At 43.6% G+C, this 27,620-nt stretch overlaps 1 protein-coding gene across 2 annotated transcripts; it reads left to right on the top strand.

Annotated features, from left to right (window-relative positions):
* Positions 1-912: 912 nt before the first annotated feature.
* On the top strand, positions 913-27,620 carry CHD1L (chromodomain helicase DNA binding protein 1 like). 2 transcript variants are annotated; one of them, XM_054051802.1, is made up of 23 exons: positions 913-1,078; positions 3,763-3,875; positions 4,651-4,757; positions 5,998-6,112; positions 6,983-7,014; positions 9,144-9,225; positions 10,487-10,649; positions 10,989-11,144; positions 12,365-12,457; positions 12,904-13,000; positions 14,422-14,495; positions 15,629-15,739; positions 17,308-17,422; positions 17,867-18,020; positions 19,105-19,270; positions 20,603-20,769; positions 21,132-21,295; positions 22,033-22,241; positions 23,127-23,225; positions 23,964-24,034; positions 24,283-24,397; positions 24,638-24,746; positions 25,438-27,620. In XM_054051802.1, the coding sequence occupies exons 1-23, from the start codon at positions 982-984 to the stop codon at positions 25,514-25,516; spliced, it is 2,688 nt and encodes an 895-aa protein (XP_053907777.1). In that variant the 5' UTR covers positions 913-981; the 3' UTR covers positions 25,517-27,620. The 2 variants fall into 2 exon arrangements, with proteins under 2 accessions (XP_053907777.1, XP_053907785.1); XM_054051810.1 differs by having other exon boundaries at positions 20,624-20,769; positions 25,438-27,616.

The raw sequence follows: 27,620 nt of genomic DNA on the forward strand, positions 1-27,620 counted from the left end.
GGGACAATGCCCACTCTCCAGTCAGAATCACAGAATCACTAGGTTGGAAAAGACCGCTAGCATCATCAAGTCCAGCCATTCCTGTCAATCATTCCTATCAGTCCTTGTGGAACAGGCAGCCCCACGGTGCTGGAGCAACACTTGCCCTCTGACCTCTGTGGAACAGGTGGCCCGCAGTGATTGGGCGATACTGGGATGATGCCCGTCCTCCAGTCCCTATAGAAAACTCAGCCCGGACGTGCCAAGAAGGCCAATGGCATCTTGGCTTGTATCAGAAATGGTGTGACCAGCAGGTCCAGAGAGGTTATTCTGTCCCTGTACTCGGCACTGGTGAGACCGCACCTTGAATACTGTGTTCAGTTCTGGGCCCCTCACCACAAGAAGGATGTTGAGGCTCTGGAGCGTGTCCAGAGAAGAGCAACGAAGCTGGTGAGGGGGCTGGAGAACAAGTCTTATGAGGAGCGGCTGAGGGAACTGGGGTTGTTTAGCCTGGAGGAGGCTGAGGGGAGACCTTGTTGCTCTCTACAACCACCTGAAAGGAGGTTGTAGAGAGGAGAGTGCTGGCCTCTTCTCCCAAGTGACAGGGGACAGGACAAGGGGGAATGGCCTCAAGCTGCACCTGGGGACGTTTGGACTGGATATCAGGAAAAAATTTTTCGCAGAAAGGGTCATTAGGCACTGGCAGAGGCTGCCCAGGGAGGGGGTTGAGTCCCCGTCCCTGGAGGTATTTAAAAGCCTGCTAGACGAGGTGCTCAGGAACATGGTTTAGCGGGAGATAGGAATGGTTGTACTCGATAATCCAAGAGGTCTTTTCCAACCCGGTGACTGACTGTGTGATGCTGGGGCGGTGCTTGCCCTCTAACCTCGGTGGGACGGGCAGTCCCGCGGTGATGATGCCAGGCTGACGCCGGGGCGCTGCCGGTCCCGCCCCCGGTGGCGGAAGGAAGATGCCGGGTTGTATCTTCCTGCCCTTCGCTCGCCATGTCTCGCTTTTTGCAGGCGCTGCGCCGGGCCGGTAGCGCCCGGGCGGGCTGTGCGGGGCTGGGGGAGGCGGATACGGGCCAGTGGGGGCTGACAGGTCAGCGGGCGCCGCCGGGGGACAGCGGGGGGAGCGGGGCGGGCAGTAGCCTAGCATTTCCCCTCTCCTCCCGCTCCTCTGCCCTTCTCTCCCCCTGCTCTTCTTCCCTTCTCTCCCCTGCGCTTCTTCCCTTCTCTCCCTCTTTCCCCTGCCCTTTTTCCCCTTCCCTCTGTCCCCTACCGTTTTTCCCTTTCCCTCTTCCCTCTGCCCCATCTCGCGCCCCTGCCCTGCCACTGCCCTAGTGCTTGTCTATAACCCCCAGGGCTGAAATGAGCAGAGGTGGCTCCCAGGCCCGAGTGCTGCAGAGCACTGTGTGGCTGCTGTGCTGGTAGCTCCTCACCGAGCTTCCCTGGCACTTTGAGCTCTGCTTTCCAAGCAGGAGCAGGGAAGTGGCTACAGACTGGAGAAGTGGGCCTGTGAGAACCTCAGGAGGTTTAACAAGGCCAAGTGCAAGGTCCTACACCTGCGTCAGGGCAATCCACAGTTTCAGTATCGGATGGGGGATGATGTGATTGAGAGCAGCCCTGCAGAAAAGGACTTGTGGGTGCTGGTCGATGAGAAGCTCGACATGAGCTGGCAGTGTGAGCTCACAGCCCAGAAGGCCAAACGCGTCCCGGGCTGCATCAAAAGAAGCATGGCCAGTAGGTCAAGAGAAGGGATTCTGTCCCTCTACTCTGCTCTTGTGAGACCTCATGTGGAGTCCAGCTCTGGAATCTTCAACATAAGAAGGATATGGAGCTGTTGGAGTGGGTCCAGAGGAGGGCTACAAAGATATTTAGAGGACTGGAGCACCTCCCATATGAGGATAAGCTGAGAGAGTTGTGGTTGTTCAGCCCAAAGAAGAGGAGGCTCAGAGGAGATCTTAGCAACCTTCCAGTACCTGAAGGGGGGCTACAAGAAAGCTGGGGAGGGACTGTTTGCAAAGATTTGTAGTGATAGGACTGGGGGCAATGGGTGTAAACTGGAGAGGGGAGATTAAGACTAGACATAAGGAAGAATTTCTTCACCATGAGAGTGGTGAGGCACTGGCACAGGTTGCCCAGGGAAGCTGTGGCTGCCCCATCCCTGGAGGTGTTCAAGGCCAGCCTGAATGGGGCCTTGGGCAGCCTGATCTAGTGGGGTGCGTCCCTGTGTTTGGCAGGGAGATTGGAACTGGATGATCTTTAAGTTCCCTTCCAATCCAAACTATTCTATGACTCTATGAAGTCATCCTTCCCCTGTACTCGGCACTGGTGAGGCCATGCCTAAAGTACTGTCTTCAGTTTTGGGCCCCTCACTACAAAAAGGACATCGAGGTCCTGAAGGATGTCCAGAGAAGGGCAGCAAAGCTGGTGAAGGGTCCAAAGTACAAGTCTTATGAGGCTGAGGGAACTGGGAGTTGTTTAGCCTGGAGAAGGCTGAGGGAAGACCTTATCACTGTGTACAGCTGCCTGAAAGGAGGTCATAGTGAGGTGGATGTTGATCTCTTCTCCCAAGTAACAAGGTATAGGATGAGAGGAAATGGTCTCATATTGTGCCACAGGTGGTTTAGCATGGATATTTGGAGAAATGCCACCCCTGAAAGGGTTATCAGGCACTGGAACAGGTTGCCCGGGGAAGTGGTGCATATACCATCCCTGGAAGGATTTAAAAACCAGGTAGATTAGGTTCTCAGAGGTCTGGTTTAGTTGCGGATAGACACAGTTGGACTCAGTGGTCTCAAAGGTCATTTCCAACCAAATGATTCTATGATTCTCCTTGGCTTTGCGGTTGGGGGTGGTGGTTAGGCAGAGTCTTGGCTCTCTAAACCCAGCTTTTACTACTCCAGTGTGTCAGCACAGCCTTGGATGACTCTGTGCTGTGAGACCAGGTCAACAGGGCTGCATTCACTGGCCTCAATGTGAGTTGGTGTTGAGGGTGAATGTTCTAAAGTGTTTTCCACTGCCGGAAGGGCAGGTGTTGAAGGCGACTGCCCTGGCTATCCATCCATTTTCCTTAGCTGTGGGGAGCCGTAATATCAGTCCTTGTGCTAATTTGAGTTAGTGTTCCCTGCAGGCTGATGAGTTACTTCATGCACTCAGCATGCAAATTTTCCCAGGAAGAAGAGAGCAGCAATGGCATGATGTAATTAACAATACACAGCTCTTGAGTCCAGGGGCAAGGAAAGATTTTAAGAAGTCCTATTTTGTAGGGTTTTTGACATATTGTGGCCCATAATAAGGATTGCAATGGTGGTAGTAGCTACAGTTGAGGTCTGTGCAGGAAAGCTGGAGAGCATCTTGTTAATGGGTGGTTATTATACAGTAGCAGATTGTTGCAAACATTTCCAGTAGCCTCAAGCATGTCTCTGGGTCTCATACTTACATATTTAAAAAATGTGGCTGGAGCTGAAACTCAAACTGTCTTTTAGGAATGCAACGTAGCAACTTAGTTATCAGATTAGGTTCCTTGTACAGACCTTTCTAATGACTTGGGGCATTTTTGTGTGTGCAAGTTCCCAAATATCCTTTAACTTAATGGATTTACTGTCTGCTCTCCAGCAGGATAAACCAGTTTCTGTTGAAAACTGGTGTGCTTTTCCTGCAAGGTAAGTGTTTGGGAAGGTCAGTTATGGGCAGGACCTATTTCTGGTGGCTTCAGGGTGTAACTGTGTGTAGAGTGTATTGGATGACTGTGTAAATGTAATAAATATCTTTTATTTCCAGGCATCAAGCTTCGTCCCTATCAAGTAGAAGGTGTAAAGTGGTTGGTGCAATGCTACGAAGTCCAGCATGGCTGTATCCTGGGTGACGAGATGGGTCTTGGGAAGACTTGTCAGGTGTGTCATCTTCTTCTGGAAAATGTTCTTTGCCTATCATTTTTTTTTAGCACAGTGTTTCTGCAGAATGAAAAAGTACCTTAGTGATTGGTCAGTTAAGCAGCCTCATCATGAAGTCCATATTCAAAAGAGAGCTCATTGTTTCTTTCATTTGTTGCTCACTTAAACCGATGCTTGAGTCCTGAGTAACATCCTAAAAAGGCTTCAAGGATTTGTAAAAAGATGAGTGGCTGTTTTGTACAGACACCATAATTCATAGTGTGCAAAGATGAAGGCACAAGGCACAGCTATTACAGAGAGTATGATGTAATTTTGGCATGCCTGTGGCAAGGTGATTTTTGAGTTTGTCAACACATGGATTAAAATTTACAAGTGTAAATTTTTCAGAGCTTTTTTTTCGTTTTGTAATTTTTTAAATTGGTTTCAGTTTTGTTGGAAAATGAATGCTTGTCCTTAGGTTCAGCTAGTGGTATTCAGTGGGTCTTAAATAACAAACTGGTAGATTTAGAAAGTGATGTATGGTAAATCTTTTTTTTTGTGACTGAGAGAAAGGCATTTGTAAAGGGGCTCCAGATATGGAAGTCACATTTTGGGGATGTAAGTTTTTTTCTCGTTGATGGTGTATCTCATTTGATTTTCTATTAACTCTGCTTTGTGCTAGAGAACCTGTGAGAACTCACTATCAGGTTCAACAAGCAGACAGTTTATGTAGGTTCAGGTTATTGAGCTGATCCCTGTCCTTGTCACTGAAATATTTATTTTCTTTGCCTTCTAGACTATTTCTCTACTTCTTTATTTGACAAAAAAAATAACGAACAACGAGAGATTTTTGATACTTTGTCCTCTGTCCGTTCTGAGCAATTGGAAGGAAGAACTGGAGAGGTGAGTTTCAACGGTTGTCTGGCTCATCATACTGTTACACAGCAAATTACAAAGATTCTCTTCAAATGTGTTCAGTTTGACAGTTTTCTTCCTTTCAAAAGGAAAGAAAGTGACAAGGGAAGCTACTAAACCAACAAATCGGTGCAAGCTATGCAGTTAATGCATAGTCTTTACAATGCTGTGATATACATTAATTCATCTCAGTTACAGCATTGCCTGACTTTCAGTCCAAATGCCCCTATCAGCCCCTTGCTTTTTATTGGTTTGTAACCCTCCATGCTCAGCCTTTCTTAGGCAAAATCTGCTGAAGACAGCCAGGATTCTGTATGATGAAAGGTAAGACCCAAGTTGAATAGTATCTTTCTTGGCATGCTCACGTGTGCATGCAAAACTCCTTACATCTGTGCATGCAGCCTGTCTTCATGGGGGTGCAGTGACTGTGGTTATGACACATTTGCTCTGCCCATAATTTATACATTTCTAAGAGCCCAAAACTCTTTTTAAGAGGGAGGGTGGAAAGTTAAAGATTAAAACAGAAGTCTATCTGTGTGTCTGTTGGATGATGCTGTCTCTTGGCACCTGAAGTCATCCAGGTTATATTCTGAAGTGAGCTGAGCTGATTTGGATAGACTTATGGTTGGAATAGTTGGAGGAAAGCGCATCCCTTCATAGATCAGCAGTGAACAGCAATCCAGGAGGAACACAGGCAAATGTCAGTGGTGGGATTAAATTGGAAGAATTTTATGGTCCCAGCGGTTATTCCACAGAACTGGTTTTATCTGCTTTTTGAGTAAAAGGATAGATTTTTGAGGTCCTGACTTGGACATGTTATCTGTAGACATTGTTTGCCTTAATTTTAGAATGATTTAGTCCAGTTCTTTGGTCTCAGCTGAGCAAACTGTATTCGTTCACCTGCTTCTCATGAGCTTTTTCAGTTCAGAATTACAGGTGGGCTATGAGACTGATTTTCAGTCATCTACCTTGAACTTTGTGACCAAGGAGAGCATAGTTTATTTAGGACTTGTCCAAACCAGAACCAGCAGCCAAGATGCCAACTTGAGGTGCAAATTAATCGGGAAGGGGTTAGATTCAAAAGCTAAGATCCAGCCACATCTCACAGGAGGGTAGGAGATACTCATTATCTGTGCAGTAGTTATATTTGATAATGGGGTTAAGGGTCATAAGCGTATGAAAGACTTGGTGTGACTCACTGTTTTCTCTATCTTTCTCCTGACAACAGATTTGCTCCAGGCCTTTCCTTTGTGACATACATAGGCAGCAAGGAGGAGCGACCCAAACTGCAACAGAACCTGAAAGAACAACCTCACTTCCATGCGCTTTTGACAACATATGAGGTATGTTGGACATATGTCCATATGTTGGACCCTCCTTTGAATGGAGGGCTTAAGTTTTTCCTTGCCTTTTCCATTCCTCTGTACCACTCAGGTCATGCCTGGTACTGTGTACTGGTCTCAGACCTTTCTCAGTCATTGGCTACTCTCTGTATCCCATTTCACCAACTCAAGTAAGTTGCTGCAACTTTTGTGTCCCTGAAACAATTCATGTACTCTAACTCCAGTTTTACCTATGGCTCTATCACACCTTGAGAAAAGGAAACAGGCACATGTCCATCCTTCACTGATCCTAAATGGTATCTGCATTGTCTTTGCATTGTGCCTTACAGACCTTTAACACTTAATAGAAGCATACACATGCGTGATATTTATTAAGATTCTATTAATCAGGCAGTGCTTAAAGTTTGCCTTTTTTGTGCACTTATCAGCCTGCTCCCCGCAGACAAAGCTCTCGTTCCTGGACTGCAAAATGGTGAGGACTTCGATAGGACTTAGGCTGAATCTGATCAGAGCTCTCCTAAGATGGTCCTGTCCTGCCCTAAATGGAAGGAACCAGAAAAAGGTTGCTTCCTTGGTCAGTGTTTTTGGTGTTTCATACTGAAAGTGAAGGACGTGGCATATGATGTCTGCAGATTTCCATTGGTTACTTGAGATTTTACCTCTCATGCTTTGCCAGAGAAGAGTTAAAAAGTAGGATCACCACAGCTTGTGGTTACAGTAGCTGTCATGTTATTTTCCTCAGGCACTATGTGGCTTCCTTTCACTCTACTCCATTTCACCAAGGTTTGCAACTAGACAAAAAGATGCCGTGTTTCTTAACTGGTGTATTTACTTAAATCATTAATCACAGTTCATTTTCTTTTGTTGCAGATTTGTCTGAAAGATGCAGCATTTCTGAAATCGTGAGTCTGGCTTTAATTTTTTCAAATTTAATTCTGCGCTTCTGTTAGTTATTTCTTAAGTGTGTGTTTCTATGTATATGAGATCCCACGCTTGTTTGACAAGAGCCAAGGACACTCTTTGCTTGTGATTAGAGGTTTTTCTTTACCAACTTTTAGTGAACAGTCTTTAGTGTCAGCAAAGAGGTACATGAACTTCCCCCAAGGACAGTTTTCAAGCCAGATAACTCAGAATAGTATGATACATCGTGACTTAGAGCAGTACATTAAATATCAGTCCAGAAGACTGATATTTAGAACAGAGGACATCTTTAAGACCTTCAGATTATAAAGGTATTAGATGCAAACTTGCTAAAATTGACTTGTCTTATACTGAGGTGATCATGTGCTAACATCCTGAAGCTTATTGACTCTTGCCACTAATCAGAACTGTGGAGGGCTTCTGGAGCATTATGCAAGAGTGATAGCAAGACTGATTGTACAGCTGAAATTCAGCCTGTAGAAAGTATTGTCATGGTTGTGCAGGATTTTACAGAAGCCTACTCTTGAAATGGGGAGGAATTTTCATATTTTTTAGCAATAGTGCCAATGCCTTGCAGAAGACTTAAGTGCTGTGGCCAATGCCAGGAGCAGCCGGATGTCGTGAATGGCTCGGGATCTTTATAGGAGAAGAAACACAGTGGCCCCTGCTGGCACAGTTTTGATGTCCCAGATTAGTCAGACTTGCTGTGGGCACCCTGTTGTCTTTCAGCAAAGCACTCGTCCTTGGCCACTCTTGGAAATACCAGGTTGTGCTGGATGAACGTATCATGGTAGAAGCCAGGCCTAATGAAAGGTATCCATGGCTATACTACCTTTGCTGTTCCATATCATATCCTTCACTGCTGCATATGATTCTGCTTGTTTTGCAGTTTATCCCTGGCATGTAATACTCAGGGAGAGCAAGTGTGTAGCCCTTGTGTCACAGAAATGTCAGCTCTGGTGCAGTTTCCTACTTCTAAGACTAGCACAAAACCTCACAGCCATGTCAGTCAAGTTTGGGGCTTTTTGCCCTCTAGTCTTCCTTCTGAAAAAAGTGGTTACTGATCACTTGTACCTTGTCCTCTGCAGGAGCACGTTGTAAAGCTGGATCAGAGTTATCAGATGTCCCACCACCACCCCTCCTTACAAGCAGTGTAACAGCATAAATGAGTTGAGCAACAGCCCTGCTTTAATATAGTGCATGAGAGATCAGACTCTGCTCTGTACGTGAGCTTCTGCAGTGCTTCTCACTGCAGCGTCCCCTCTGCAATTCAGTTGCTGAGCCTGTAGAATAAGAATAATGACATTTTACTGTCCTGGTAATGGAGAACCACTCTTAAATAGCAAAGAGGGAAATCACAGCAAACAGGCTGTGAGGAGAATGTAAGTTACTGTGATTCCAGCCCTTTATTCCAGTGCGAAGAGAAGCGTGTGGATAAGAAAAGCTGGAGGGTCATACTTCCCCTCCCTTGCTTACCCATCAGCCAGATTTGACTGTGTGGAAATTGCTTTGTGATGTGGGAGTTGAAACCCTAGTGAGAAGCAGGCGCAAACACCGAGACCTGAAAAGATCTGGAGTTTGTATTAAGCCTCAGAGATCTACTAGATCATCGGTGATCCTGCAGCCAGCTTGAGGAGACACTGCATATAGCTATATGAATCCACAATAAGTTGAAGCTCCTGTCCTGCGTGATTTGAGAAAGACTTGTGATCACTGTGCTGTCACTACCTCATGATGGTTGTTGAGTTTTTGCACAGGTGCTATAGCCTGGTTTCGTGTCTCTTCTTCCAAATCGTAGGCTTCCTTGAATGTTTCAATAAGTTGTGCTTATGTCATTTTCCCTGTAGTAATGGGGACGGAGAGAGAAGCATCAAATTCAATTGAATTTACTTAGATTTGATCTCAGAAAAGCTCATCCAGTCTGTAGTTGAGAAGCTGTGTTGGCTCTTGAAAACCAGTACTTGTGAATTCCTCCCACCCCACTTGTGATTCATGGAGTGAAACCATCTCAAGTTCAGCCAAGCAGAGGCACCACTTATTTCAGTGTTTTTGTACCTCAACAATGAATTGTCAGCCCCTAACTGAAGATTATGTTTTGTGTTTTGTTCAGCTTTAACTGGGCTGCCCTGGTCGTAGATGAAGCTCACAGACTGAAAAATCAAAGTTCTCTACTTCACAAGACGCTTTCTGAGGTAAAATAACCCCTCTATTTTCTAGTGTCTAAAGACTTTTCCCTATTCACTATAGCATACAGATACTCTGTTTATCCTTCTGAGCATCTATTGAGGTCTGGCACAACCAGTTTCCATCAGAGTTGGTAAGCAGATTCCCTTATTTAGTGACAGGCAGATAAAGGCCTATCTTGTTGGCTTTGCGTGGAGGTGGACAGTATTTGGGGCTTATCTCTCATTCTGTCTCATGTTTGGGCTTGACACATTGAAGCAATTTGAGAGAGTTAAAAACCAAAATGATCCAGACATAGTGCTGAGACACAGCTGTGCTGCTGAAGTAGAAATCTGGCTGATAAGGCAACATAAACTGACAAGGGGCACTCTCCAGCTCTAGAAGGGTGAAGGAAATCTTGCCTAGTTCATAGGACCTCATATCATCAACTGCTGACTTCCACTGTCCCTTTTAATGGAGCTACCCTTGTTTACTGAAAATAGTAGAATTGTTCAGCTTCCAAAGCACCCTGCCAGAGTACAATGAAAGCCTGAGTGAAGCCTGCACTTCTTGTCATGGCAGTCAAACATGGGCATTAGGTCTGGGCTGGCATCAGCAGCAATGAACTACAAAGCCTTGAAAAATATTTCTTTTTATTAAATTCCTGTCCATGATATCTGTATTTTAGGAGCTTTGATTATAGTAACAAAGAAATAGGCATGATTCGCCTTAGCTCTCCTCATAACGTATTTTCTGTTACCAAACTTAAGAGAAACTTGTATTTTTTCAAAGGTAATCATATCCCCCAAGTCTCTTTGCAGGGATTAACTGTAAGTAACATGGACTAGATAATGTTGCTGTATTTGTCAGAGTTAGCCAGCAAATAGAAATGGAACATTATCCTTTGCGGTTTCATTTCACTGTCCTATTCTGTCAGCATTTCCCGATCATCTGTTGTTACCTAACCCTGAGTGTACAGTATTAGACTGCACGGTGCGTGGATCTGAGAACTTCAACAGTCTTGGTTTTGCCCTTTGTTCTTATTTTGCTCACGTTGGCTTCCTTGCATTGGTGTCATCCTAGTCACTTTGGTGGAGCTGTTTCACTGTCACACCATACCTTATGTGGAATGGTGTTGGCAGACGTTTACAGCATTCTGTGGGCAGTTCCGTGCCACTTATCATCCTTAAGTTAAGCTTAAGAGTGATGTGGGTGGAGTTGTATATTAGGTAACTTTTCATGCCAGATATTTTTTTCCTAATAATCTTGTTTTGTTGCTGATTCTTTCAGTTCTCAGTAGGCTTCAGCCTGCTACTCACAGGCACTCCAATCCAGAACAGCCTCCAAGAACTGTACTCCTTACTCAGCCTTATTGAGCCTGACATCTTTCCTAGGGAACAAGTGAAAGAATTTGTTGAGTATTACCAAGCGGTTGAAAAGGAGAGTGAGTCAGGTCAGTGATACGCAATGTTATACTTCAATGAGAACCAACTATTATCTTGACTAGGAAACAGGCATGTTGTGTCCTCTTTATTTGCTTCCTTTTAATGAGGGCTACTTTTAAAACGAAGCCACTATAAGTAATGATTACTTACCTTAATGTAGCTTTTATGTATTTCAGATATGCAGCTATGATTTAGTTTCTCTGTTTGTAAAATTGAGCTTGATTAATTTTACTAATAGATGTAACGTTCCTTATACATTTTTTTGAAAGTATAGTTCTGAAGGTATAATAAATTCCTTATATTTAATGTAGTTATCTTCTCTTTTTTTTCGCCCTGCCTCTGTATAGCCAAAGAATTGCACAATCTTCTGCAGCCATTTTTGCTTCGAAGAGTCAAATCGGAGGTGGCAGCAGAGCTGCCAAAGAAGGTGGAAGTGGTTCTGTACCATGGAATGTCAGCTCTGCAGAGGAAGTACTACAAGGCCATCTTGACGAAAGATCTAGGTAACTGAGGGTTTTGAATGCTATCAGTTAATTTTAAAACCAGAAGTAATTCCTTTTGTAAATCCATGCTCTGTTGTAGTGAAGCATAAGATACTTTGGCCTGCAGAATATGCATAGAATAGACATGCCAAATTCAATGCTTTGGGCTGCTTGATTTGTGGTTTTAGCTTGTGATCAAAAAAAGACATGTATCTAGAGCTGAGCTGTTGCAGAGCTAGGGAGGATCGGCTTCAGGATTCTGCTTTTGGCCAGCCTGTAGTTAAAAAAACTTACCACGAGGTAAGCCTGCTCTTATCCCATGTTTTTGTGTCCAGACAAGAGGGTGGTACAGGCAACTTTAGACCTGTGGATCTCTACATATTTTCCAATAGTGGCACAGATGCCATAGAGCAGATTTAAACCTGCTGGAAGCAGGTACAGGTTTCTTCAGAAACCACAAGACCATGTAGGCAACACAATGCAGCCACAGCATTCTGTAATAGCTTGCTCTTTGTCATTTCGTGTATGAACTAATTGTAACAAAGCGTCCTGAGGTATAAGAGAGGAACTATTTGCTTCTCTCTGAATCCCTCCTCCTCTATCTATGCATACCATGTCATATGGCTTGCCAGTGCTTTATGTTGTACAGAAAGTAAAACTGGGAGGGATGGAGACCCTTTGTTTTCCTAGGTCTAGCATTTTGCATAAATGTCACCAGGCAGTCTGAGCTGCCTTCTTCTAACATCAGCATATGTGCCCATATTTTCTTTTTCTCCTCACAAAAATGCAACCCTTCTTAAGTTCCTGGTTGCCCAGGAGATCTCAACTGTACTGTACTACTTTTTTTTTTTTTCTTGTAAAATTCAAATGAACTGCACCAAATTTCTCTCACTATTTTTGATGATTTCTAGATCTATAATTCATTCTTAGAAAAATGCCAGTTACCCTTTCCAGTGAGTCCAGAAAGTTCCACGGAGTTTGACAAGACAGAGTAGTTTTCTTCAGGGTCTCATTTCTAAAGGCTTGTCCGATAAAACCTGGGGAAAATTTTGTTTGGTCCTTGATAACAAATGCATTAGTCTTGAGATGGAAATTCAAATACAGGCATGATGGGCAGAGAGAGAGACTCCAGGGCTGAAGCACTGCAGAGAGTAGTGCTTGGTACCCGGACATTCCCGGCTATGTGCATGCATAAGCATGGGCTTTCCTACTCAGTTCCTATTCCGTGCTCTTTGTTCCAGATGCATTTGAAAGTGAAACAGGAAGGAAGGTTACACTTCAAAATGTCTTAATTCAGCTTCGGAAGTGTGTTGCCCATCCATACCTTTTCAATGGTAAGAAAGCTGTTCTTTCTCTTGATACAGCAAACATAAAAAGTTTCTTGATTTACGTAGTGTTTTTCTGTTATTTCTTGGCAGTGTAATGTTTAGAAGCAGCAAGAAATAAACAGTGTTGTACTCATAGCAGCTGTGAGTTTGTGATCAATTCCAACACATGACAGTTTATCAATAGTGAGGAATAAAGTAGGGAACTGTGTGAGGTCTGAGTGTCTGACTGCATCTCTCCACTTATGTGTCTTCTCTCACCTAAACAATGAAATTGCAATGCTCTGTGAACTCCTGAGAGGAGTGTTTAGAGATGGAGAAGGACCATCACTTTTCAAGCAAGCATCTTGGGGGTCCACTTGGCACTAGTTAGCAGTGCAGACACACTAAAGTTGACCTCTGAGTTGTTACTTGCATAGTATTAGGTCTGCTTCTGAAAATCGTTTCTGTTCCAGGTGTTGAGCCAGAACCGTTTGAGATTGGAGATCATATTGTTGAAGCCAGTGGCAAGCTGTATTTGTTGGATAAACTTCTTTCATTCTTGTATGCTGGGTATGTCATACTGGGGTGAGGGACAAGGAGTGGGGTTGACATAGGGAGAAGAGGTAAACTGGGAAGGCATTACCTTATTTAGCAATAGATTGAGCAGAGATTCATTGCAGTGCAAGTATTGCCCTATTTATTGCACGTTACTGACTACCTGAAAGAAGTCATTTCAGTAGAAGCAGCTGCATTAGAGATGGTAGATTTTTGTAGTTTCCCTTTAAACTTTTCTCAAAACACTTGACTAACTCTCTCACTTGTTCTCATATTTGCCATATTTGGGAACCTGGCGGAATAACCATTTGATATACATTCAGCATATCTGGTTTACCTTGGGTTTCCTGAGAGTAGCTTCCAATGCATCAGTTGAGTTCCTTTTTGCCTCCATGCCTGTGCCAGCCTGGGAGGCAGAATGCATAGCCATTGTGAAAAAGAAATTTGATTGGACCAAAACCAAAGAATAAGCTGAAACTTCAGTGTTGGGGGTGGCATTCAGAACTCCTTGTATTGAGCTCTGGTGACTTCAGATCCTGGAACCCAAGGACCATGGGTATTTCCCTCCATCTCTCTGGTGGGAGGCAAATCAAATTGTGGTTTGCATTCTTGTGCAGTCTGTGAAGCAGTGCCTCCTGCATGATACAGATTCTACCTTCTCTCTTAATTGGGCTGTGATTTCCTTTTCACTACCTCCAAAAGCTAGAGCTTCAACAGACCTTGAGGTTCGGATGTGGTTGTAGAGGGCTTTGTCCTTTCACTGTATAGCACCTTGCGAGTGGGTACCTCTCCCTTGGATGCCTCTGCCAGAGGACCAGCGCTGTGCGAATTTTGGTCTTCAAAATGCCCATGTTCTGCTCTGTAGTGAAGTCTGATTTAAACAGAATGGTGTCTTAAGGCCTAGAGCTGGGCAGGAGGAGAGTTGATTTCTCACTTGTATATGATTGTAGGCAGAGTTTGATCTTTGAGGGTCATTGGCTGGAGGAGGAAATGCTTTACTGTCACAGAGATGCTGATATTACATTTTCCCAGCATTTAAGATGCTTTATCATGTGTGATTTGAGAGCAGTCTGTTGTGGCAGGTCATGTGGTAAGGAAGACCTCGTGGTGCAAGGTTGAAGCTGAGGATCCTTTTAGACAAGCTCCTTTGGGTCCTCACCAGGCTGCATCCAGCCAGCAGCAGAGCTGAGCCAGAGCCTTGTTACCTCTGACTCCACACACTAGACATGGCAACTGATGACGATTGCATCTGCATGTGGGGCTGAATATATGGTGAGGGAATGGGCCATGACTACCTCACCTTAGGGCGTGAGGCTTAGTGTACAGAGGCTTTGCTATGTGACAGTCAGTGCTTAAGCTGTTTGTAACCCTCTACCACTCTGTGAAATGCTGTCACAGTATGTTGAAGCTCATGGTGTCTCATCTTCTTCTTCCAGTGGCCACCGTGTCTTGCTCTTTTCTCAGATGACTCAGCTGCTTGACATCATGCAAGACTACATGGACTATAGAGGTATGTTCTGCATGCTTTGGTGGAAGAGGGCTTAGCCTAATGATCTCTTCCATGTTTTTGATTTCTCTGCCTAGGATAGAGAAGGGACTGTGATGAGGTTTTATTGCTTCTTAGTAGTTAGAACTAGATGATCTTTAAGGTCCCTTCCAACCCCAACTATTCTAAACTAACCCATGATGTTGTTGCAGTGGTGCTGTGAGTTGGAGGGTCTTGAGTCCAGCTCTTTTCTGTGCTACTACCTGACTGAAACGAGCTGGCTCTTCGGTGTAGTTCTTCGTGGTAGTTTCAGCTTTTCTTCCTCAATAAAATGAGCTAACAGATGGCAGGGTGGCAGTGTTTCACATATACCTGTGTTCAATTGTGTGCCTGAGTCCTGAAGTAATTGCATTGAAGGCAGTAGGCTTGCTCTAGATTCAGTTTGTCCAGGACAAAACGTAAATTGGGCCACATTCATACCAGGAAATTAATTTTTGATTGAACCAGTTGTTGGCAGCGGGGTCCCAGCATGTCTGTGAGGGCAGGTTGGATCAGACCGTTTTTGGCAAGGTTAGCAAAGTGTTCCTGGGACGTTTTCTTTTGTTTCAGTCCACATGGCTCCAGGCCTACTTAGGATTTCCCATGAAAGAGGCTTTTGTTTGGCATTTATGGTTTTGGACAACTAATAATGCAGGATAAAGCCAAATGTAGGGCCATATCCCATACTGCTTGCTCACAGGAAAGCACACATTGAAAGCTGTGGGAGTTTGCGTAAGGAGGATACAATGGTTTTTGGCTTGTTTTGTGGGCCCAACAGCCAGCACAGCATAGCCTGAAATGGAACTGTGCGCTAATGTTCTTTCACTTTGGCTCTGAATTTTCCTGTTGTGTTTCCAAGCAGTAAATTAAATGCTAGGAGTCTGTACTTCAGACTCAGCTAAATTACCTTTTGCCGATGGCCAATCTGGAAGTCAGGGTCACTGCTTAAGTTTATATGAGGTTTAACTGGGAATGAATGAAGGAGTCAAAGGCAATAAAATGAGAATCAAGGCAGGAGGCTTGGGCAAAAAAAGGTTCAGGACAGCAGTGAGACAGTAGAGAATTAGGTAAGAACATGGATAGAATTTCAGAAACATACATGTTGCTTGTTTGCAAAGGCTACAGCTACGAGCGGCTGGATGGTTCTGTTAGAGGTGAAGAGAGACATCTCGCCATTAAGAACTTTGGTCAACAGCCCATCTTTATCTTCCTGCTGAGCACCAGAGCAGGTAAGTAAGGGAAGGAGAGACAAACAACCCGTCTTGCTTCTGTGCTTTTCTTTTGCTCTTTCTGGCAAGATTTCAGGGAGTTCTGAATCCTGCAGAGCCTGTTCATGTGGGGGATTTTTGAGGGAGACAAGCCACATCCTAAACTTAAGTCTGTCATCTAGGACATCTGGTTTCAGTGCTTTCATTTCAGCAGCTGATGCCAAGATACTTTTAATATTGCAGCCACTTGAGTTACTTTTTTTTATTCCAAGTCCCATAAAGCCTGCCCCCATGCCAGGCTGAGCTTAAGGAATCTCAATAGCATTTTATTTCTGCAAGCACCTGACTTTAAGTGGGAATGGAATTCCTTTAAGTAAGCTGGTGGAGTTGCTTCTTGAGTTCACGGAATGTAGACGTACACGCTATCTGGCAGGCAGATTCCCATGAGAGCCTTTTACTGTCCTGAGGCTCCAAAGAGCACCATGGGACTGCCACATGTGTTTCTTCCCTCTCCTTAGCTCCTCAGACAAACTCTTCTACATACAAACTTCCCTGTCTCTCTATTTATGCAAGCACGGAGGCAGGCTTCTGCTTGTCTCCAGAGGAGGGCTCCACACTGCTTAGTCTCCACTATTGAGCTAAGTGTTCCTGTGGGCTTCTGGTCCAACTTCCCTGGATGACCCTGGCTCCTACGGTATTGCAGTGCATCCAGGGGAGTATGTAGAGGGACTGAAGAGAAGTGCCTAGTGCTAGATGGTGGGAATAGGCACGTCTCTCGCAACGGTGCCTGAAGTCTCCCTGACCAGGTCAGCCAGACTTAAGAGTTGTTTTTTACTGCACATTGTTATGTCTGGCCAGAGCATCTTCAGTTCAGCTGGGAATGGGTGTGCTAACAGTATTTGCATCACTGTTATAGACAAAGATTTTTTCAGGTGCACTTGTAGGGATGTTCTGGTTACTGTGAAGAGATGCTTGGCATGAGCTGGAAGAAATGAAAGCAGCAGGCTCTCCCCTTATTCACTACGTACTGTAGTCACAACACAAGGTTTTGAAAAAATATAATTAACTGCATTTTTTTTCTTTCCATTCTGTGAGAGCCCAAGCCTTAACCTTAAAAAGCTTTAAGTCTTATTAATACCTTGGCTCTGGTTATTGTATAGTTGGGCCTGGTGCCCTGGGTCTTTCCATGGTGTATTTATTATATGAGTTGCTTCTGCGCTGCAGCCAAGTCATGACTTGGGCAGTCCCTCGTAGCCTCAGTGAAGCCAGTGCTTGCTGGGTTAATCTGCCTGCCAGCACAAGAATATGTCAGTGTTCATCAGTCTTGACAACCACTCCCCTCTGCTTTGTTTTTTTCGTTTTAACTTCGTGGTGCAGTACACTTTGGTTGGGGCTGTTGCAAAAAGCTGGAAGCTGGAAATAGAAGACTTGCCCATCTTTCTAGATCCTTATGAGATTTATATTTGGAGTTGAGAGATGGTTTGAATTAGATACAGTTGATCGGATCTGACAGAACCTTGCATAGCATAAATTTTCCATTTTTCTCCTCTGCTTTCTCCTGTTGACATATTTTGTAACCTCCTTTGTAGGTGGAGTTGGCATGAACCTGACAGCAGCAGATACAGTTATTTTTACTGATAGTGATTTTAACCCACAAAATGACTTGCAAGCGATAGCAAGAGCTCACCGGATTGGGCAGCACAAGTGAGTAACGTTGCTACTTCTGGTTTCGTTGCTGACTCTGTTGGTCTCTCTGTATTGCTTTCCCTATCCTTAGGCAATGGAGGATTGAAGTACAATAGACTGAAGGTAAAAGAAGGGGAACAGAGGATTTTATGTCTTCTTTTTTCTATTTCAGTCTCATGCAGTATTTGTCCTTGTCACGTGTCCAGGGTGGGAGTTTTGTAGATTTGGAGGAGAAGGAGGAATCTGGAGGTTTGCCAGCACTTTTGCAATGAGCATTTCTCCTGTGTTAAGAAGCAGTTGTATCAGCATTATGTTTCTGCTGATTATTTTTGTTGATTTTGTTCTTGCCCTTTTTTCCCTGCCAAAGGAGTGGGTGAGGGATGGTGCTCTATGCAAGGAAACAGCTTTAGTGCACCTCAAAAAGAAAAAGAAAATAATAAGAATTTCCTTAAACTTTTCAAGGCCTGTAAAAATTATCCGCTTGATTGGGCGAGATACGATTGAAGAAATAATCTACCGAAGAGCGGCTTCTAAGCTCCGTCTGACAAATGCCATTGTAGAAGGGGGACAGTTTGCTCTGGGAGCGCCCAAGCCTCAGGGAGCATCAGATTTACAGGTAAAATGGAGCTATAGCCTCAATTTGACTCCAATAACATCTTTAGAAATGTTTGAGTGTTTCCATATTTATGTCTGATATGAACCTAGCTAAACACTTAGGCTTTGGGGGAGATGTGCATTGACACAACAGTTTTTGCATGTCCTAGGAACTAAAATGACATCCCAGGTCCAGACAAGATCTGACGTTTGAAGACAGTTTTTACAATTTTGAGGCACATCCATTGTTGAAAAAGGGTGTGTTTTCTTGGAGAAGAGGAGAAGGCAGAACGTCTTCTTGTTTTACTAGTTTATTTTTAATTATAACAGGTCTGAAGTGGAAGCTGACTCATTGTTTCTAGAACTTACCTCTCTGTGGAGCTTTGCTCTCACAAACAGACCTGATGATAAGTACTTAGCTTTTGGTTGCTAGTGTGAAATGTAATCAACCTTCTGCTGACCTCTAGGCAAATATTGTGTCTTAGAAGTCAGGGCAGGATTTATAATTTTTTACCTAAAACCTGGGTTTTTTGCTGAGAACTTGGGTTGAAAACCTCAAGCAAAGTGACATTTAGGGGAATATATCCCTTGTGTACAGCTAAACCTGGCAGAGGTTTGAAATTAGTGTATCTTTTCCCTCGCTGCCCCATGAGCATGTATCTCCGCAATTACAGTTTTCACGGGAGAAGTGGAACTGAGCCCATAGGAAATTCCATGCTGATATTTTTCTCCCCATGGATTTTTGTGGTTTGTAAGCTTTTTGTTTTAAAGGAGTTGGGGATGAAACCAAACTTGGTCTTTCTGCCTGTGAGGAGAGCTGCTTAAATGCAGTCAGTACAATGCTGTTTTGTCATTTAGTCCTGAAGTAAAATGACCATTCAAGCCTGGATGTGTTATGTTTGAGGGAGGTGTGTTGCAGAGGCCTGTCTCATCAGGTGTTGGGGGAACTAGGTGTGTTGAAGCACAAGTATTTTGACAAGTAATGTTTAGGCTTAGGTTTTTCCACCCGTGCATCTTTTGCACTTAAGCCTGAGAAGCTTGAGACATTGGGATTGACATGGAATTAGGCAATATTAATACCGAACTTCCCTCTGTCTTTTTTAAAGCTGAGTGAAATCTTGAAATATGGCTTGGATAAACTGCTCTCCTCTGAGGGGAGCACCATACAGGATGTGGACCTAGAAAAGATCCTTGGGGAGACAAAAGGAGGGAAGTGGGTAATGGACACTGTCCTGCCACATGAAGAAGAGAATGAAGAGGAAGATACAGAGAGTAAGTTAAAATTCTAAATACTTGTGAAACTTATGACACTTGGGTGCTGGTAGAGGAGGCTTCCCAGGCAGAGGTGGCATTTTTCAGGCAACAAGAAGAAAAGTGGACTTGAGATTAAGTGACTTGGATTTTGTTTGTGGCATATCCACAGACTTTGTTTCGGAATGTTTACTGGTGTTTTTCTTCTTTTTTTTTGTCTCCTTTTTTGCCTATTTGTAAGATAATGGTGACAATACTTGCCTAGTTTTGGTGGCTGGGGGCCTGATTTCTTAATATGCTTTGAATATGTTGAGGCCTCAGATAAAATTAATGAAAAAATGGGAAATATTCAAATTGCAGCTGCTGTTTTTCCGAGAGAGAAACATTAAGATAGTTTTACAGCTTTAGAGATACAATAGTAACTGAGATATAGCACTAATTTAAGGAGGAGCTATTATAGCAGGTGTTTTGTATTTGTCTCCAAACAAAAGATTATTGGCCATAAAAATCACAGATTGAAATGGCCTTAAAAAAATCCAACATGTGAGATAAAAAAAAAAATGCAGAGTCGTGGTGTAAAAATACCTAGAACAAACCTTCTCTGCTTTCCAGTCCAAATGTCACGCAATTGTCATTAGTCTTTCATAGTCGCATACTGTATGAGAATAAATTCTAAGGATACTTTCCCTCTTCTGGTGTCACGGTGAGAAAGACTGAGTTTCTGTGTTGAGTACACAGTAGCACTTAAATATAGATCTGTGTCTGGAGCAGAAATACAGCCCTGCTGGTTACCTATTGTCTGTTGTGCAGCAGATGCTGGCAACAAGTAATTATTTGCTGAGACTTAGCAAAAAGAGTGGTATTTTCAGTTGTTAGCTTAAAGACGAGCAATGGTAGCACACTGTGTAATACTTATTGGGGAAAATAGCTCACCTGATGAGCAGTAGCTCTGGATTAACAGAGTTCTGTGCTTATTTTTTTTGGGAGCTCAAAAGAAAGTTTTCTATCCATTTAAAGGAGTTGCCTGTAGCAAGATAGCATGGCTCAATGAGTTCCCTTGTGCCAGAAGTGGAAATGACTGGAGAACAGTGATGGAGCCACAACTTAAAATAGTTAATTGACTGAAATAGGAAAAGAAGGTTCTTTGCCAGTATAAATTACTTAAATGAAAAGCCTTTGCCTAAGGAAGCAAGTTTTGATTCTGTTGTTTCTACATGATGCTGACACTAGTCATACAGAAAATAAGACTGAACATCTCTTTCTGCTGGGGGTAGAACCATGTTGCAAAGAAGCCAAATTTCTTTTGATGTCGCTGTACGCTTTTGGTGGCAGTGGCTTTCAGTTCCTTTTTACGTTTTAAATTCTTTTTTAAAGATCACATGTATGTGTATGAAGGCAAAGATTATTCAAAAGAACCGAGTAGAGAAGACAAAAGAGCATTTGATCAGCTTTTGGATCTTCAGAAAGCCTTGACTGAAGAGACCAGTAAAGAAGGGAGAGCTCTACGGAACAAAGCAAACGTAAGACAAAAGACATGACAAGAGAGATGATGTTTTTTCATTTGCTTGTGGGAAATGAGTCTGACAGTTTTCTCTTTTTATCTACAGCTTGCAGAAGGCTTGTTAAAAGATTTGGATGTCAATGAGGAAAGTAGGCTTTTGAATCTGAGAGCCTGACAATTTGGCAGTTCTGATAACGGATCAGTGTGCAGGGCTCTAATATAAACTTAGGTCACAAAATCACATATTATGTGACAGTTGGGATCTGATGATTAAGGCCTGTGGACAAATACACAAATAGGAAACGAGTGTAGGATAAAGTGGGCACCAGGCATATCTTCAGATAAGCAGTTTGTTTCTGTGATACTTCCTTCTTTCTCCAGGTACTTCTCACAGGCCTCAGGGAACCATCAACCAGAAGGAAGCACTTGTTGAGCACAGAGGAGCTGGAGGCTAGGAGGAAGAAGCGCCAAGAAGCAGCAGCAAAGAGAGCAAGGCTTATGGAGGAAAAGAAGAAGGCAAAAGCAGAGGCTGAACACAAGAAAAAGTATGGTTTGTGCTGCATCTACTACTTGTAAACTGATGTCTGTTACGCTGTACTCTAGAAATGCGTCTGATTGACCAAAACAAGTGGTGCTCTGTATCCACTCCGGCAGGTAGGGCTGAGGGTGAGGTCAGGAGAAGACGACAAAATGGCTGCAGGCCACCCTCATGAGAGGTTTATCTTCATACAGCAGGTTGTTTTTATGTGTGTGCTCAGACTGCATAATGCAGGGGTGTGAAGGTGGAAAACTGTCTCAAGCCCCTAGCAAGAGTTATTTTCCTCTGAATGTGCTGCCTGACTTAATATCTAATTTAATTCATAAAGGTTGGCCTGAGCAAGAACCCCACATCTGAATGTAGACTGAGCTTGTGGGAGAAGCTTTCTAAAATGTCAAAGTTGGCCCCTACGTATTGGTCTGACATCTGTAACTCTGTGATGTGCCTTAACTTTCTCCTCCTTGTTTCCTAGTTATTCTTCCATTTTACCACCATAAGTGGGTCCTTGCCCTTTGGCATATGCTCACTTTTTCCATGCCTGCAGTTGGCTTATCACATTGGCATGTGGCTCTTAGTGTTTCAGATAACTGTGGTGAACTTGGCTCTGGTCTAAAACAGGGGATGGAAGCAGAGAGGATGCAGGTCTGGGTCTCCTGTGTTTCACTGTAGTGATTTAAAACAAGGTGCATTCCCCTTCTCCCCTCTGATTTTCACTGAACATCATCCTCTCTGGTTTTGTTTCAGGATGGCCTGGTGGGAGGAAAATCATTACACATCTACCTGCCTTCCTTCAGAGGGAAGTGACTTTGAGGAAGAGCTCGAGGAGGATGAGGCTGGGCTGAATGTGGATTTACACTACGAAGATGCAGACTTGAACAGTATAAAGTACATCATGGGAGATGTCACCCACCCCAAAGCAGAAGAGGAGGATGCCATCGTTGTCCACTGCCTAGGTAGAACTTACAACAACAGGATTGTTGATGGGTGAGGTGGGGTAGGGAGATGATTTGTCCCTACTATTATCTTAGCAGTTTCTAATTCCCATCCAGACTGAAATAATTTGGGTTTGAGTCTTACCTAATCTTGAGTGGTGCAGAGGCAGCATGTAAGCTGTAGGGATTGAACTGAGATATTGAAATTTGTCTCCTTCTTACAGTCAGTGGAGAGAGATAAGCAATTCCAGAGGCTTAGGTCAAAGCTACTCTTTTTCGGTGCTTGTCTCTGAACAGTGACAGTACTGAGGCTCTAGGCTAGTCTCTAATTTAAGGACTTCTTTTAAGACACTGAAGCCAAGTGAGAGAAATTCAGATTATGGAGTTCCTCCTGAATCAGGGTTGGACCACTGTCTGACCAGGGCTATAGCAGGACATTATAATCTGCTTTTGCTTCTGTTAAACCCAGCACAAACCCCTCATGTTTGAAGCAGAAATGCTAAGTAAAAGCCTGCAAATAACAAACATTTAGTTGTGGGAAGCCCAAGGCACCAATCTAGGGACATACTAGATGCATACTCTGTGCAACTGTATGCATATATGTAAGGATGCCAACAGATTTTTAGGCTCAGTGCCATGGTTAGTACTTGTTTGAGCATCCTTAGTGGACAGTAAGAAGGAATTCTTCCCACAGAGTTTCAGGGAACTGTAACAAGTTTGGTTTTCTGAGGGGCTGAGGTTTATTCTCTAGGATAGTTGAGTATTGGTTGACTTCAGGTCATGTGTGGTTCCCATGTCTGGTTTTGAGTATCATTTGATGCATTTGTCCAGAGTAGGTCCCTTCCCTGCAAGGGTGGTCTTCAACCTCACTTTCTAAGAGGAGTCTAACTTGTCATTTCATTCTAGATGACTCTGGCCGCTGGGGGAGGGGTGGTTTATTTACGGCTCTGGAGGCTCGTTCTGATCAGCCAAGGAAAATATATGAGATGGCAGGAAAGATGAAAGGTAAGAGATTAAAACACGACCTTAGAAGAGCTTAAATCCCACTGATTTTGCAGAAGGGAGGTGCCTGGATACCCTGATACTCATGTTTTTACCTCCTTCTCTAGATATGTGCATTCCTAGCTCTTAAAGTAGTACTATAGCAGGTGCTGTGACGTGACTTGTTAGGAGTGAGAGAACCCTGTGTAGGGCCTGGTCATTCCGATCCACGCTCCAAAACACAGAAAAAAAGAAAAGAAAAAAAAAAACTTGTTAGTTATTCACAGGATATTTTTTGCCATATAAGACAGACCTCTGCATCTTCTGTTGAAGTGCTTTTAAGAAGGGTGAAAGCCCCCTGAGGCAGTACTCAGTTGGACCTTTGGTTTCTTCTAGGTGCTAATCTTCTCCTGAGCACATATTAGCAATTTTGAGCTGCATGCAGCTTGTGAGGAATGCACATCATGCTGTAATGCGGATTTGTTATTTTCTTTAATTTCCTGAGAAATGCTTTATTCTTGCTTCAGTGTGTCTCTTTCCATTTATAGTCTTTAACTGGGATGTCTGTGTGTCTCAAGGTGGGTAACGTCTGTCTTGCTTCTCTTGGCAAAGGGACTGACACTGCTGAAACCATCAGGAGGAGATAAAGAAAGCCAAGGAGAAAATGCAGAATGTGACAATGAAATCACTGCTGTATTAACTTACCGCTGACTCTTCAGGACTGATTTTTTAATTGTTGTTCTGTTCTTGTTTCCTGGACAGACCTGGAGTTAGGAGGAACGCTCTTATTCCCCATTGATGATAAAAAATCCAGGACAAAAGGACAAGACTTGGTGAGAATGAGGAGCTCCTTTTTGTGTTGCTCTGACCACAGGTTTTTGAAGCTGTGTGAAATGAATGTTGTCTTTTTCCCAATAATTATAATGGCACCGAATATTGAATATGCAGTTAAACATTAGAGAAAAGGAGCTTTTTCTCATTTATTAAAGCTAATAGTAATGCAGTTTTCCAGCAGCTATCACTGTGTCTCTTAGGACTGTTTATAGATGTCATTTCATGGTTTTGTGTGTTTTCTCCTTAGTTGGCCTTGATTGTAGCTCAGCACCGGGATCGGTCCAACAACTTGTCTGGCATTAAGCTGTCTGCTTTGGAAAAGGGCCTGAAGAAGATTTATTTAGCAGCCAAGAAAAGGAATGGTAAGTGTGCAGTAGAAAGTAAATCTTTACACGTGTGATTGCAGCTGAAGATGGTGACCAATTTCCACCTCTCTTGTCCTGTATTTTCTGAAGTGAAGTAAGACAGATCTCCATGGAAGACATGATGTGTCCAGAATATTTCTTCTATTCTTGTTGACTAACTTGAAGTCCTTATCTAGGTGCTTTCTAGATATATATCTTGTCCTAAGGAGCATGTGCTCTCTGTTCTTTTCTTCTCAGCAACTGTGCATCTTCCACGTATTGGGTATGCAACAAAAGGTTTCAACTGGTATGGTACTGAGCGGCTCATCCGAAAGTATTTGGCAACACGTGGTATCCCCACTCTTATGTATCCTTTTGGAGTATGTTTTATTTGTTTCACAGTTTAATATTGAACTGACCCTCTGGGTGGATGCAAAGCAAGGCAAGGCACGGCGCAGACGCCGCAGTCCAGCTAAAAACTTGGTTTATCTGATTTTGCTGTCATCCAGATACTCATTCCACAGAGAGGACTTATCTTAGGTGGTAATGATGGATTAATGTGATTCAGTAGGCCTGTCAGAATTTGTTAGAACTAGGTGCTACTAGTCAACTAGAGATGACAGCCATCAAATTACCTGTATACGCCACGTTTGTGGGGGAGATGATTGGAATTTCAGAATAATGGAAGTGACTCAAAGTAGCAAAAGTGAGAATGTAAAAAGAAAACATTACAATGTTCCAGGCAAGTCATAACCTGCTTCCTTGGCTGAACATGGTGGAGATGGTGTGTTAGGACAGGTATATTACGAAACAGCTCATTGCTTTCACCTTCCAGGGAGAGAAAACAGAGGTTTACAAGGAGGCTGTGTTTTGTCACTTCTCTAGGAAGACATGCATTTACTATACTGTCACTGTCAACAATTCTGTGAAACTGAAAAACTGGAACAAAGACAATAGAATTCAGAGCACTCTGCCTCCTTCCTTGGTGAATCTCTTGGTGGACAGGTTGTCTGTCATTCCTTGACACTTCACAGCATTTCCTTGACACTTTTTATTAGCTACTACTTCCCTAGGAACAAAGGCTCTGCCTCTGCTTCACAACCTAATTCATCTTCAGTGACGGTCTCAAAGCCATGAAGATGCACTACATTTACGGAGAAACACACGCAAAAAGCCAAGGATCTTCTTGGCATCATGCAGACCGTCTATATACATTAAGTTCAGAAACATGGTGTACACAACCGTTATTCACCCCTGCATGCCTCTGCCTTTGTTGGACAGAATGTTTACATGCTGTCAGTAGCTCAGGAGAGGAAGAATGAGACTGCTTCAGAGTCTTTGGATGAGGATGTTGGCTCAATCCCAGATCTGTTTTGGAGATGGGAAATTAAACTTGCACTGATGGTCTGTTGCTACCCCTTGCATTAAGTTATTTCTAGGGCTTGGAATACAGTATTGTTTGGCCATATTTTTTCTCCCCTTCAAATTTCATCTTTTGCCTCACTCTACGTCTTTTCGATCAGCTTTTTAGTGTTTCCCCGGGACTCCGTGCCCATGTAGATGTCTTGGAGGACAGGAAGCTGTCTGCATTAACACTGCATGACAACCACAAAGTATAAACTGTTTATACTGTTCCAGTTCTCCAGAAGTCCATTTGACTTGTATTATTTCAAATATAAAATTTAGCCACATGACCACAAGCTTACAATCACGAGCAAAATCCTGACTGGTGTTCTGGGCAAAAGCATGCAAGGCTGCCAAACTTTGAGACTGGCTTTATAAATGACACCTTTCCTTCTCCCACAACTGCTTTTTCATTACACAGTTCTTTGTGGCTGCTGTTGGGCAAAACCAGTTCCTTACTGCTGTCCAGAAAGCTGTGTGAAAGTTTCCATGACCCTTTGTTTCACTTTAGGGAAATAGTAATGCAGTTTTTGATCTTGCTTTTACTCTTTTCAATAGAACTTTCCTGCTTTTTTGCACTCTTAAGGGATTTTGTACTACAATGAGGCAATAGTAGCTCTTCTAATAAGTGTTTTGACCAGAGAGACTGTGAGGTGCCAAACTTAATTCTATTTAAAGTTCAGCTTCCAATAGGAAATCGCCCCACAAGCAGTGGAAAGTATGTCTTTAATATCTATTTGCCAACACACGTCTCGTTTGCTGCATTTACACTGCCTCTGTAGCACCATCTGGTTACTTAATAATTTCAGGCCTGATTCTGACATGGCTCATGGCACTGACTGGTATGCTCCTCACTAGAAAAAGCCCTCCTGAGTTTGATACTCTGTCATTCGCTCTTGGCTTTACCAGAAAAACCCTAAGTGATTCGTTATCCCCTTTGACCCTGCTGAAGCCTAGGTAAGCTAGTGCTGCACAGCACCTGTGTGGGTAGGACCTTTCTTGCAGTTCCTCAGAGGAATGGACCCTCTGTTTTTGGCAAAGGGCTTGCAGGATCAGAGTCTGACTGTGAAAGTTTTTCTGGGGTGAAAGGTGATGTGCAAGATGTACATTACCTTGTTTTCCTCCAGTCATGTGAACTGGCGCTCTTCCAGCGAACCGGCTGGGGGCACTGTTAATCAGCTGCAGCAGCACATGTTGCTCCTCGGCCTCCTTTCAGAGAGCAGGGCAGTGGTCTCCAAGCTGGAGAAATGCTACCTCTTTGCCAGAATTAAAACACCGATTCTGCTTTTCTCTATGCCAGTTTGACTGAACATGTGATTTCAGTCTGCAGACTCAAGGCTCTCTTCCTCCACCCCTATATATTTATTGCCCTTTAAAAGGTTTCATTCCCAAGTGTTCCTGTGTGTGCAGTCCTGTGTTTTAGTTTCACGCACACCTCTGGCCAAATCCCAGCCTGCCTACGGGTTCTCTGGCCACCATGCACTTACACGTGGACAGGATTTTACTTGTGGATGAGTTCTCCAGAACAGGTCGAAGTAGGGCATTTACCACCACCTTAGCCAGGTATTTCTATTTGAGGCCTCATGCTTGCTCTGCCTCTGTCCTGTGCCCCCTACCCTGCTGTAACTCCAACTAGGATTCTAACAGAGAGGAGAGCATGCCTGCCTGCCTGTTAATGTCCCTTAGTCTCTAGGTTCAAGTCCAGGGGGGCTGTGAGGATCATGGCACACACATGGTATGCAATAGATTCTAGACTCCAAATTTAGGGGCAGGTCAGACAAAAGATGTTCTCTTTTCCCCCTCTAGTCCTCTTAGCCTTACAGATTTCTTTTCTCCC

Source organism: Cuculus canorus, chromosome 1 (assembly GCF_017976375.1).
Source record: "Cuculus canorus isolate bCucCan1 chromosome 1, bCucCan1.pri, whole genome shotgun sequence".
Classification (NCBI taxonomy): Eukaryota; Metazoa; Chordata; class Aves; order Cuculiformes; family Cuculidae; genus Cuculus; species Cuculus canorus.

Bases quoted from the DNA above. Each gene is read 5' to 3' on its own strand.
- CHD1L (XM_054051802.1), top strand. From the start codon at position 982: ATGTCTCGCTTTTTGCAGGCGCTGCGCCGGGCCGGTAGCGCCCGGGCG. The intron at 9,226-10,486 runs GTAAAATAACCC...TGATTCTTTCAG, and splicing joins TTCACAAGACGCTTTCTGAG to TTCTCAGTAGGCTTCAGCCT. The intron at 14,496-15,628 runs GTATGTTCTGCA...TTGTTTGCAAAG, and splicing joins AGACTACATGGACTATAGAG to GCTACAGCTACGAGCGGCTG.